The following is a 13,731-nucleotide window of genomic DNA, read 5'->3' on the forward strand; positions in this document are numbered from 1 at the left end:
TTAAGCACCAGTATTAAAAAAAATCTAGACCTGTATAACACAGGACTAGATCAAGTACAAAACCCAACCTGGAGTGCAATGAACAAACGAAGTGAATTTGTGCATGCTTGTTCTCCAAGACCTTCTGCATCCTGCGGAAGAACTTCTTGTTGGTTCTGACAGGCCGACACATCATGAGTTCTCATAATCTACACCGTGGAGCGTAGCAAGAGCTGGACAAACCTGGATGTGACTGAGAGCTGCCCCAGAGCCTTCCCTCACTCTGACGGAGACTTCCTGCCTACAGGATGACCCTGTCTTTCCTCTGGAATAACCTGACATGCACAGGTCCCCTGCCCACCATTACACAGCAAACTGTCAGCAAACCCTAGGAGTCATTTTAGGGCTCCAGGAAAGCAAGACAAGAATCCTAAGAATCCTAAGCCAAGGATTTGGGGGCCTCCATTTCAAACAGAGCTTTCTGTCAGCTCAACCCCATGGACTCAAGATAATGGCTGAACCCAGGGGAGAGGAAAGAGACATTGTGAACATGTTCTCTGACAAAAGAGCGGATGTCAGGAGGAAGAAGGGACTCTGCACAGGAAGTCCTAACCTTGCTGTTCTTGCGGCCAGAGGCAGCAGGTTTGAGAAGTAAGGCATTCATGAAAAGAAATGGCCTCCTGAGGTGAAAGATTCCCAGGCATTTTTATCTTTTTCTTAATTTCCTTGATGTAGCCACCAGCTGCATAATGATGCTGCAGTCCCCAGGGATTGAATGTATGACGGCGATTCCAGACACTTATCAGACCTCCTGATCTCATTACCATCTTGGAAGTACAGGCTGAAATGTTTGCACAGTGACAAAGCATCTAAGGACACCTTCTTCCGAGCGTACAGCCCTGATTAAGTGGAGCCTATAAGACTGCATGTATACCCATACGATCTGTGAAGTGGAACGTATTCAGAATTATACAGAGTGACATAACTGAAGTCTTAGAGTTGGAAGATGATGGAGCTGAATTCTGAACTAAGTTGCCCTGAGATTCCCATTAGTGTGCCTTCATTGTGTTGTGGATGTGGTCTCAGAGGAATCCCCCTCCTGTCTAGCTCGTAGGTATCTGGAATGCAGGAGCCAGGAGCTAGCTGTGTGGCTGTGCACTGGGGCTCTCTGGTTGCAAGTGGTACTGACAGCAGTGTTCCTAGAAGCATCAACCAGGATTGGCACAAGAAGAGACACTCTTAGGGAGGGAGGCAGCCTTGACTTCATACTCACGAAGGTCAGCTGCCCATGGGTCCCTCCCTCCTCTTCCCTCTCCTTCACTGGCATCCACGGAAGGGCATGGGTAGATGAGAAGTTCACAGGGTCCGTGACTTCCCCACGACACTTACTTTGCTGTGGGCGCAGATGGCTGAGCCCAGGAGCTTCCAAGTGCCTCCTCTCCGGTCCATCCGCAGCATGCGCAGGATCTGCAGGAAGCGGAGGCTTCGCAGGGAGGTAGCCAGGACATTGCCCTGGTTTCCCACAGCAACTACTGGTACCGAGGCAATCAGCACGAAGATGTCTAACAGAGAGGTCAGAGAGAGCATCGGAGAACAGGGAGAAGGTCAGGTCAGGTAATTTCATCCTTTATCAGGGGACTGTGCACGCAAGAGGGGCCAATCTAAATATTGTTGTGTTTAATGTTGACATCAGTCACAGATGATTCTTCTGTGACGTATGAGAAGACAGAAGCTCTGAGCACGAATGCCTTCCCAGAGCCACACAGCCAGAGACGTCTGAGTTGGGGATGGATACAAGCCTAGCAGATTCCAATACTGTTTCTAAACACCAGAGCAGTGATTTCCTAAGTTCCTCCCACGTGCTACCTGTGCCTTACTGTCAGATGAATCAGGAAGAGGGGATCAGGGACTGCTCAAGCCACAGAGGCAAAGCCTGGCACTCAGATACTGTGTGTTAATGTGGGGTTCCCTCAAACCCATTATCCGACACAGGAATTCTACTGCAGATAATGTATTAATAGAAGACCCTGGAATGTGCATGATAGAAGAGGGAGACAGGGAAGTTAAACAAGAACCAGCAGGGGAGGAGGAGTTAGCAATGCCACTGGGTAGAAGCCACCCACGTGGAGGACGGGGGATTGGAATATCAGTCTTTGGACCCTGGTTCCCTGAAGACTGAGGTTAATTCCTGGAGTCATTGATGCCCCCATAATCCTAACACACACTGGCGTACTCAGCTCCCGGATATGTCCAGAAGGCCCCAGGATGGACCATGTAAAGATGGGGGGGGGTCCACAAGGTGGGATTCTTGTGTCAGTTGGTGATGTGGAAATATCTACCACAGCCATGGCTGCAATTAGAGGAGACCAAAGGAATGAAACACCTCCAGCAGGGATGACCGATTCATGGAGTCCCAAGGCTGAGTGTGGAGAAGAGGAAACGTGATCGCTTCTCTGTTCCCTTTAGTGGTACCCAACTGCCCGTCATCAATGCTCTTCCCACTGCCCTGCAGAAAGCACCCCATCGTAAGGCAAATTTACGGCTGGTGCCACCAACCAGGAGCCATTGCTGCTGCAGCTCTTCTTGACGTCTTCGTTATGTTAATATGCACTGTGAAGTTCAATTACGCACATGTATAACCTTTCCCTAAAGATTCCTTTTATAAAACTTTTTTTTCTCATTAAATTTTGTTTTAATGGATCTCAAAATTCTGTGACATATTTGGGGTTAAGTGCTTTCTGTTTAGAAGTACTGATTTTAAAAAGGAGTAATTTAAAACTGGCCCCTGACCCAAACAAACCAAAATATAAAACATTATCCTTCTAAAAGTTTCCTTGAGTAGTGTTTTGTTTTGTTTTTGCCAGTCCTGGGGCTTGAACTCCAGGCCTGAGCGCTGTCCCTGAGCTTCTTTTGCTCAAGGCCAGCACTCTATCATTTGAGCCACAGTGCCACTTCTGGCTTTTTCTGTTTATGTGGCACTGGGGAATCAAACCCAGGGCTTCATGCATGCTAGGCAAGCACTCTACCACTAAGCCACAGTACTGTATTTGTTAACTAGGCTTTTGCTTTTAAACTGAAACATCTCTGAGACTCTTCTTCCATTGTCGATGGAAGACTGGGTGGCAGGTATTGGGGATAATACATACTTGGGCTCCTGAGCTTTTTGGGTGAAGCTGGGGGTGCCATCATCTCCTTCAGCCTCTTGTCTTCTGTTTTGACTGACCTCCCACCAAACCCCAGCAACAGTGTGCCTTGTGTCATGAGCAGACAGTCACCTGGGTAGTGAAGCCAACTACTTCTATTTGTGGACCATTTTTCTGTCGCTGGTAACACAGCCATGATGGACATATTTGACAGATATGTTCATACCTATAGGCAGAGTTCTGTACTAATCAATATGTCTGATGATGACAGCTGTGCCTGTTAAGTGCTGCCTTTGATTTAAGGGTGGTTTTTGTGATGCTTATTATTTACTTCTATCTATCTATCTATCTATCTATTTATTTATATTTATTAGCAAACAGAGGAGGGGAAAAGAAAGCTTCCGAAAGATTTTGACCCCAGAACACCAGCATCCAAAAGGATATTAAACAAAGTATTTGCCCTGGAGACCCTAAGAAACTTCTGGAAGCAATGCATTTTTCTAAACACACTGTACAGTGCTCTCATATGTCCACCTGTCTGTATGGCCTTGTCTTAGCTTGGAACACATGTCTTAATTTAGCCATGTTTGTCAAAAATGGATCATGTCTTTTCTAAGGTGCTCCAGAATTTCCCTAGACGGATGGGGTGCTGGGAGGCTGGAACTACTATGCTTCTCAAGTTGAGGTTTCCACCATCAACCCATCTTCCCTGTATGTGGAGAGAAGGAGACAGCAAAGGAATTTAGTCATGCTCTCTCCAGCACAAGTGAGGGCTTAGACAGAACCACCCCAGAGACCTTGTGCAGCTGAGATCCAACAGCTAGGTGCTGAGAAGTCTGCAGCAGTTATCTGCAAGTTTGCACACTTGAATGTTCATACTGCAAAACCCAGATTCATTCGCCTCAGATTCTGTGGTCTATGACACTCTGTGAGGACGGCAGGTTTGGTCCAGATGGAGGCTGCCTTGAATACAAAGGTCATGATAACTATTCTCGTGTCAAGCACATGGAGAGAAGCAGTATTTTCTGCCAAGACCATTCAGGGGATGGAGCCAAGATGGATAGGGTCAGAAATGTAGTGACGCTAGAAAAGAAGGCCGAAGGACAATGTGGTCCTGGGACAAGACTTCTCCCTGCAGGGAAAGTGGGGGAGAAGGGAGGCCTGGAGCCCTATTACAGTTAGTGGACAGGGCTCTGTGGGAACACACTGTCCCAAAGGGGTCTAACCTGGAATACCAGGAAGGTGTTTCAGCTGGAGCACAATCCATCACAAAACCATCCATCCAACCCACACATATACACACAGCTTGACGTCCACATCAGAGAAGAAGGTGGGGGGAGGGAGGAGGTGGGGAGAGAGGGGATGGTAGGGGAAAAACAAAGGAGGAGGTAACAATGCTCCATAGGAAATGTACTCATTACCTTACTCATGTAACTGTAACCCCTCTGTACAGTAGCTTTACAATAAAAACATATGTATAACTAATTTTTAAAAAATGAAGCCTGAAGAATAGTGTTACCTTCACAGAGGACATCAGGAAGGAATTAAAGAGGAAGGAAAAGAAAGTGAGCAACAGACAAGGAAAGGGTGGAGAAAGAACTAAGAATAAAATGTCCTGACATGCGCACACACGCACACTTTTCATAACGTAAGTGCCAGCTGTGGTTCCTTCACAACCTAAATGGAAACCATGAGCCCTGATTCCCAATAGTTAAGGAGCTTGTCTGCTCTGTGGCAAGGGCAGCCACAGAAGCTGGAACTGCAGCACCTGGAACTGTTCTTTCGAACTCGTTCACAGCAGCCCAGAGGTTGTGTGGGCCTCCACAGGGCCACGTGAGTTCCCACAATCGCTGCTTAAAATTTCCTCAGCGAAATGGTGCATCTCACAGGCTGAAGCCATCCTTGGACTCAAAGAGCTAGAGCTTACCCAACATGCACAGGGGCTTCCTGGCAAACTTCAGCCGTCCCCGCCAGCCTTTGTATCGGCAGCAACATCCGGCGGCCCAGATCCGCAGAGCAAACTCAGCTCCAAAGATGAAAATAGCAAATGTCTCCTGCGTGCAAAAGCATATGGAGAGGATTGATTAGCTGGGGCCATTTGTCAGCGCTACAGAGCTGCTCTGAAGGTCTGAGGAGCTGTGTTCCTGCTTCCGCAGCTGCTGCTGCTGTGGTGGCTGGGGAGTCTGGAGGTCACATCTTCATGCTGATGTACTATTGGTTCTGAATACTGTTAGGCCTTTCAAAGTGACTGTCTGTTTTTTCTGGGATCGTTTTTGACTTTCTGGAAGTTCTGAGTGTTGAACTCAGGGCATTAGCATGGCAGGTAGCTACTCTACCACTTGGGTCATGACACATCCCCTTTTTTTTTTTTCACTGTTATTGTTCTTTTGAACCAAGTCTCATTTTTCATTCGGGTGGGCCTGGACAGCAATCCACCTATTTATACTTCATGCTTGGCTGTGATAATAGACAAAGGCCATTGCACTCAGCTTTTGTTTTTTGTTGTTGTTGTTGTTCAAATTGGGGCGAGGAGGTGGAAGAGGATTGTCCTAACTATTTTGTCCAGGCAGGCCTAGAGCCATAATTTCCCAATTTCAGTCTCCCAAGTTACTAGGATTAGAAGAAATAGGAGTCACCATGCCTGGCTATTCGGTTTGGTTTCAAAGTTCTCTGAAGGAGCCTTGAACAAGTAAAGTTAGTTGGAAAGAAATTTGTTCAATCTACTAATTTTGGACAGTGCCTGGTCCCTGGTATTGCTAATTATGATCAATAGTTAATCAGCTCAGCTCCTGGGTTGGGCAGTGACCCCAAATTTCAAAATATTGTATTTAAATATTGTTATAGAAATAACCAGTTTATATTTTGAGAAACCAAATCCTAGGGGCAGCTATCAGGATGCAGGGTGCTTTTGCGTGAATGTTCGGAGGACTGGGTAGCTAGCTGTACTTGGTAATAAATGTGATGGTGTTTACCTGGACTTGTATATTCGCCTTTATCTTTAATCAGTATAGCACACTCTTATCGGCAATTCCACCTGAGCCCCGGCTGACATCACCAAGTATGGAAAGCATGGCTCTTTTTCAGGCCTAAACTGGGCTGGCCAAAGTGTTAGGCAGAAATACACCCAGGGACAACTGGCCTTTTCTCATCACATGGCTGTCAGCCTAAGCCGGCCAGCAAATCTCACCAGCAGCAGTAGCCAGTCTCCAGATACCGTCTCGTACTCCTTGAACGTGGTCAGCACAGCCAGAATCAAGCAGCCCAGGACAATCAGGAACCTAGAGGAGAGGGGAAAGGTGAGGAAGGATGTTTCAGTCGAGGCTGACTCCACAGGCAAAGATCAGGAGAGCACCAGAACGAGCCTGCATCTACTACTGGACGCGGTTATGTGTTTTCTATGCCATCCCAATCCATCATCATGACAACCTGTAAGTCAGGTAGGAATTTATAGTCCTAGTTAAAGAAAACATGGTTGAGAGAGGCTAAGGAAGGAGAGTGCTTTTATTTCACCAGCTAGTTAGCAGAATAGGTCTCTTAGAAGTCAGACTGGACCTCTGGCCCCAACCAGGGGAGGAGGGTAAGGGGGTCTGTAGAGTCTTGAATGGCCAAGAGCTTACCATAGAATTTTGGAAAAACAATGAGAATATGAATACATTACAGAACTGCAACTTAAGATGTGCTGAATATGAAGAAATCAGTAGCTACTAAAGGAAACAACTTCTTTAGGTTGGGGTTATTCAGAATTGTTTTTGAAATGCTAGGAGGAAGAGGAAGCCCAGATAGCAGGGTGCCAGACACTGGCCTTCTAACAGTCACTGAGGTTGTCCATTCCTTCCTCTGTGCCAGTGTGAACCAAACTGAAAACAATTCTGAGGGGGGGGAGGGGGAAGAGATTTTTTTCAGCCAATAAAATTGGTTTTTGTACCAGGTGTCAGTGGCTGAGGCTTGTAATCCAGGCTACTCAGGAGGCTGAGATTTGAGGATCATGGTTCAAACCCCTGCTTTCACTGTATTTGATGCTGGTATAATTTGTGGAGGGGAAGGGAAAAAACAAATCGTTTAAGTAGGGATACAGGAGGACCCATTGCAACAATGAGATGTACAAGCTGTTATGTCGAAAAATGAACTTTACAACTTTGGCCGGGGGCTGGGGAGGGTGCGGGGGGTGGATGGGGTGGGAGATAGGAAGGGATGGGAAGGGGAAACAAAGGAGGAGGCAACAATGCTTGATAAGAAATGTATTCATTATCTTGCCCATGTAATTGTAACCCCCCTATACGGTATTTTCACAATTAAAAAAAAAAGTTTCAGTGGCTTAAAAAAAAAAAAAGCCAGGCAGTAAAGCTAGTGAAACCCCGCTCTCCAATTAACTACCAAAAAAAGCCAAAAGTGGCTCAAGTGGTAGAGCGCTAGCCTTGAGCACCAAAGTTCAGGACAGCACACAGGTACAGAGTTCAAGCCCAGGATCTGTGTGTGCGCGCGCGTACACACACACACACACACACACACACACACACACACAGAGTTTTGCTTCTGATGAAATATCTGGTTCAGTAGTAGTGTCAGGACCCCTAGATGTCTGAGGGACTGGACTAGCCAGCATCTATGGGTGAGGGCTTGGCACTCCAAGCCTTCCTATTCCAGGTAACAACTCGTGCTAATAGTTTTCAATCCATGCTTCTTTCGTGTTTTCTAATTCTAAGTACCTATGTGTATAGTTGTACTAAATTATATTTAATCACATTATAGATGCTATAATACACATATTATTTATACGTATCTGTGGTAGACACAGAGACTAGAGCTGGAATTCAGTGATGGCTGACCGCACAAGTCCGACCCAGCAGAAAGCTGCCTCACGGCGCAAGGCCAGGGCTGGGCCGTAGGGAAATCCTGCTCCTGGTCTTGTCTGGGACCCAAGTCCTGGCCTGGGTTCTTGGTAATCACGAGCACATTTTATGATCAATAGACCTGTGGACTTGCAGGCCTGAAGATCTAAGTTTTTAACCTTGCTTAGGAATTTAACCAAGATCTCTAAGTTCGTCCTGTGTTTGAACATTTTATTCAGATTGAGAGACTCTGATCCATGCCTGGAATCTGCCTAATCTGGGTCCCGGGTTCTCTTCTCAAGCCAGAGTGGTGCTGATGATGAGGGTATCAGCAGAGACGGTAGTGGTGGTAGGGATGATAATGAGGTGATGATGTGGGTAACGATGGTGGTGATGATGATAATCATTGCGATGCTGATAATGGTAATGGTTGTGGTGGTGATGATAATGGCAGTGGCAATGATGATAAAATGATGGTGCTGACGATGGTGTGACTGAGGGTAGTGATGGTGATAATGATCATGGTGCTGGCAATGATGCTAACTGTGATGGCTGTGAGGATGGTGTTGTGATGGTGTTGAATATGATGGTGATGGGGTTGGTGGTGATGGTGATGGTGATGATGATAATGGTATGATGACAGACAGAACATCGATCCCACCATTACCACAGTCAGCACCAACTACCTGCTGCTTCATATTTACCATCTCCTCAGCCTCCAGACAACCTGCCAAGGTAGATATGATCATTCTCACACTAAAAGACGTATAAGAACCATATTAACTAAAATGTCACGGTCTTGATTTCACAATGCAAGCCACAGACCTCAGTCAGGTGAGAGGTGCTGCCACTGGTTGACATAAAACTAGAAATGGAGTCCAGGGCTAGGTCAACATACAAGGAGGTGGGAAGTTTGGGGTAAACTTATTGAGCATGAATAGGATCATTTAGCCAGCCTCTGAGATCTTCCCTGGCTCGTGTGTGTGTGTGTGTGTGTGTGTGTGTGTGTGTGTGTGCACGCGCACGCGCGTGCAACACTCAGAGAGACTCTACAAGGCACACATGGCAGGCATATTCGGTATGAGCCTGGAGTCATGCTTCAGGGGACCCCCACCCCTGAGCACAAGCAGACCCCGTGACTTACTTACTTCTGACAACAGAACAGTGCAAACATGGTAGCCCTAACTCCTTTACTTAGTTTGTTGTATGGCAAAGACCACGGGATGGCCACATCTGTGCATCTGTGACAGTGACACATCATCCACTGTCTTGGAAAGGGCTACCCTGCCGTGAAGGGGCTGCAGGGGTTCATGTCAAGGGGCTGCAGCAGCTTCTGGGACCAGGGAGCTCTCCAGCGGCTGGCAGCAAGAAAGTGGGGCCCTTCCTACAACTGCAAGGAGCGGCCATCATGAGAGCTTGGAGGATGATTTCAAGGAAAGAACGCAGCCCAGCTAGCACCTCACCTCTGTGAGGCCCAACGCATGAGATCTAGTCATGATGCTCACAAAGTGGGAGATAAAGAAGTCTATATCACTGCCTGCCATTCAGTGATCACTTGCTGTGCAGTGATGGGAAGCTCGCATGGAGTGGACTAGGACCCATGTGTCCAGTCTCACAAAGGAAGGGTAACCATGTGATGCAGGGGCTGTAACTATAGCAGCTGGTTGGTGAAACTTGCTCCAGGAGAGAAGATGCTAGGTCAATATTTCTCTGTTTCCAGAGACTAGCTCAGGCAAGTCACAGGAAGCCATAGTGTTTAATGAATGGATAAAAGCCATTTCAGCCTTCATGTTACAACTCATGCCTGGGATCCTAGTTACCTTCGAGGTGAAGATCAGGAAGATCACAGTTCGAGGTCAGCATAGGCAGAATTCCACAACATCATCCCAAGAAGCAAAACTAAGTGTGGTATGTATACCTGTAATCCCAGCTATACAGAAACATAGGTAGGCGGATGGTAGTTTCAGGCCAGCCTGGGTGAAAAGTGAGACTGTATCTGGAAAGATAACCCTAAAGCAAAAAGGGCTGTAGACAAGGCCTCAAAAGCACAGAACCCTGTGTTCAAACTCCAATACCACCAAAAGGAAAACGAAGCAATTTTACAAGTCAGTCATTGTCCCATTGTTGGAACTGAAGGCATATAAGATAGGGGAAATGTAGGACAATTTCCTTGAAAAATGAAGAGTTCACATCTAGTGCTGCAGAAGACCTTACATATATTTACATTGTGTGTATGCATACACACACATAATATCTCTAAACTGTCCTCTTCCCTTATCTATGGGTTTGCTTTTTGTGATTTCAGTTATGTATGGTCAACAATGGTCTGAAAATACCAAATGGGAAATGTCCCAAGCAAGCAATTCCTAAGTTTGGAATCATTTTATTGTCATTATTATTTATTTCTGTGACTCAATTGCCACTTAACCTTTATGTCACACACTCAGTATGTCTAGATTCTTTCTACCACTTGAGGAATTCACAGATCCTTTTGGAGTGTATCACACACAGACAGTAAGTTCCTATGATCCATGTCTTCATCTTCAGTTCTATCTGCATCCATCTAACAAAGACAGCTCTCCACAGGCAGTGGTCAGGGGCTGAAGAGAGAGGAAGAGGATGGACTGGAGCCATGATCGAGATCCCATATGCCTTCATCAGCCACAGAGCAGCAGGGAGGACGCAGAAACAGGATATAGCCAGGAGGGGGCAGCAAACACCCATCATAGCTCTGTGTTCCCTTACCCTTGCAGCATAGAGCTACTTTTAGAGACCAGTCATTCAGCTATAAAGCTCGGATCTAAGAAGCCACCTTTACCCTGAGAGGAGAAACACACCTTAGTTCCTTGCAAATATCAATGTATCCTTAAAATAGGAATTGATTCCAGATATATTTGTCAGTCCCCTCAACAGAACCCAGATATGTGGCTGCACCTGGTGTGCTGTTAGGCAGGTCTTCCTCCTCCTCCTCCTCTTCTGTCTTGATTCTCTTCCTTTCCATGCATTACCAACTTCCTTCTGTTCCTTACCTTGTCATCTGTCACTTCGGTTTCCACGTCTACTTGATCACTTCCTTCCCTCTGTCTCATGTCACCTACTCCCTGGCCAGTTCTACTTTTCCCCTCCCTTTTTCTTTGCCCTCCTCTCTCATTTCTCTGCTCCGTGTCCACCTTTTCTCCCTCACTTCTGCAGCCTATCTGTTTGAGGAAGGGTGTGCATGTCCAGCTCACTTGGGAAAAGCCAACTCAGCGCTCTGTCCACAACACCCTGGCTGTGTTTGCAGTCAGGGCCCACAGTCTCTCACATGCCCTTAAATCGCTGTTTACTGTCCACTCAGCACTCTTTCCTCTTCCTGTGCCAGCCTCCAAACACACCAGGCTGGGGTGCAGAGAGGGTGGGAAGGAAAACCAGGAAAGCTGCTTCAAGCTGCACATGCCTCTAAAGTATAAGATGCAGGTAAGGACAAGACCCAGGGTGTCCTGCCTTAGCCCATGTGGTACCACCCCTCTGCCAGGCAGCAGGGAAAGGGGGAAGTCATGGGTGTGAGTGAGGAACCATCTTGGCATCAGGAAGTCCCCACAACCCTGTCTTACCCATGCTAGGTATCTCTCTACAGGCAACAGGACTGGGCTCACTGGAAAAGAAGGAAACGGCATACCAGACATCCCCTCCCAGGCTGCATCCACAGCAAGACAAAATCTGCCATCTCTGTACTCCCTCCTCCCATGTACCATCCTCCCTCTTATTCCTGGGAGCCACTAAGAGGCAGAGACCTCCATGACTTTGTTTGTCTATTCATTGTACAGCTGAGGAATGAGTCTCCACTTTTAGAGTGACCAAGGCAGGAATTCCCTGTGCTGAGGTTTCAAGATTCAGCTCAAAGGGAAATCTACAGGTAAGTTGGTGCAGTTAGAGACAGGAGGAGAGTGAAGAAATCACCTGGCCACTCTCAGTTCATCTGGGAGAGGACAAGTTCTTCCCTTCCCCTCTCGACTACCAGCTCACAGGGGATTCCGGATCCAGGTAGCTCCCAGTGACCTATGGATCAGCACCCCCAAAAGAATATTTAAGTCACTCAGAACAGGGTTGGCAAATCATGTTCATTTTACAAACCTACTAGTAGAGTCTGGTCCAGGCTGCCCAGAGTGTGTATTGGAAGGGATTCAGTTTGATGTCAAGTTCACCAGGAGAAATGCCATTATCAGTTGATGACATCTGCCACGGCTACAGGGAAGGACCAAGAATTGCTATCTTGGAACCGCAAGCATGAGGACATGTCAGAGCTAAAATGATTTCCCTGGCTTCCTTTGCTTGACTTGGCTCATGTCAAGCTCACTCTGAAATTCCATTAACCACAACCTTTAAGGGACCTTAAGAAAGGCCTGGTCTTATTCCTTAGTCTTGTGCAAAGGAGGTTTGCCAGTGGTCCCTTAATAATTCCTCTCAGAGTGAGGTATAACCAGGTCTCCCAGCTCTCAGTCTGTTTCATCTTCCTCAGTACCACTCCCTGCTTGGTAGTGTGTAAACTAAAGAGAGTACTTTGATGGACCTTTCTGCTATTGTGTATGTTGAGCTGATTACAGTCTGCTACCTTCTACTGAACCTCAGCAGCACAGGGTAAAGGTGAACTACTGTCCACCAGTATTATTCAGAGAAGTTTTTTTTTTCTTTTGGTGGTTGTGAGGCCTGAACTCTGGGCCTGTGCGCTGTCCTTAAGCTCTTCAGCTCAAGGCTAGCGCGCTACCATTTGAGCCACAGTGCCACTTCTAGCTTTTTCTGCTTACATGGTGCCGAGGAATCGAACCAAGGGCCCCATGCATGCAAGGCAAGCACTCTACCACTTCCCAGCCCCTTGTTTTGTTTTTTAAATGAGGTGTTTAGTTCCTCTTTTTGAGAAGTGACTGATGTTTTCCTTTTCCCTCATTTAACATTTGTCCATTTTCTGCAAACAAATATGCTATTTATGTGTGAGGTGAATAATGATAACCACGTCATCAGGAAGTCAGAATTAAACAATACCCCCTGCACAAAAGTACAAGGAATCACTTATAAACCCTTCACAGCGATTGATTCAATCGCTTTATCTTTGCTGAAATTTCAGAAGCCACAACTGGAAGTGCCTGGCAGGCAGGGAAACACTCTAAGGAAGGAAGCAGCATTTTAGGGGTAGAAAAGTGCCACATACTGAGCCTAGTCAGGCAGACATCTGAGTGGGCTGGTGCCTTTCCATCTTCTAGGCTGGAGAGACGCAATGCCCAATGAGAGCCACGGTGGTGAGAAGAGCCCAGCTGAGGGGGAGTGGGGTGTGTGCCAGGGGATGTCCTTATCACTGCATCCCATACCTACATGCCTTTCTGTGTCACTTTCTTCAGTCCATGTCAACCTTAAGTTTAAAGCCATAGGGAGAAGTCCCAAGTCGTTTGCCAGGCAAACTTTTCCCCCACATCAGATCTTGCCTGGAAGACTGGAGGAGACGCCTGATCCCACTGATTGCTGCCTACGTGAGACTCATTTTAGAGCCCAAGACACCAACAGGCTCCTAGCGAAAGGTCAGAAAACACTATTCCCTGCAGAGGGTAGCCAAAATAGAGCTGGGGTGCTTGTCTCAAATTTCAAAATAGGAGTGAAGAGCAAAACTGTGACCAGAGTCTAAAGAGGCATGGAAGATTAATAAGACAATCCATAAAGAAGATACAGCATTTATAAATATATGCACGTCAAACAACAGAGCTCCAAAATACATCAAAGTTCTTTCCTACGCTCACATTTGTTCACACTAA

General features: G+C 46.7%; 1 protein-coding gene across 1 annotated transcript in view; it reads right to left on the reverse strand.

The window, feature by feature from the left end:
• Kcnq3 (potassium voltage-gated channel subfamily Q member 3) overlaps nt 1-13,731 on the reverse strand; it is a 245,443-nt gene that overhangs the window by 24,856 nt on the left and 206,856 nt on the right. Inside the window, exons 2-4 of the mRNA XM_042699958.1 lie at nt 6,310-6,400; nt 5,050-5,176; nt 1,369-1,541 (exon numbers count right to left, since the gene is read on the reverse strand). Coding sequence (XP_042555892.1) covers nt 1,369-1,541; nt 5,050-5,176; nt 6,310-6,400 — 391 coding nt within the window. The remainder of the gene's footprint in view (nt 1-1,368; nt 1,542-5,049; nt 5,177-6,309; nt 6,401-13,731) is intronic.

This window comes from Dipodomys spectabilis, unplaced genomic scaffold (genome assembly GCF_019054845.1).
Source record: "Dipodomys spectabilis isolate Male_0828 unplaced genomic scaffold, ASM1905484v1 ptg000264l, whole genome shotgun sequence".
NCBI lineage: Eukaryota > Metazoa > Chordata > Mammalia > Rodentia > Heteromyidae > Dipodomys > Dipodomys spectabilis.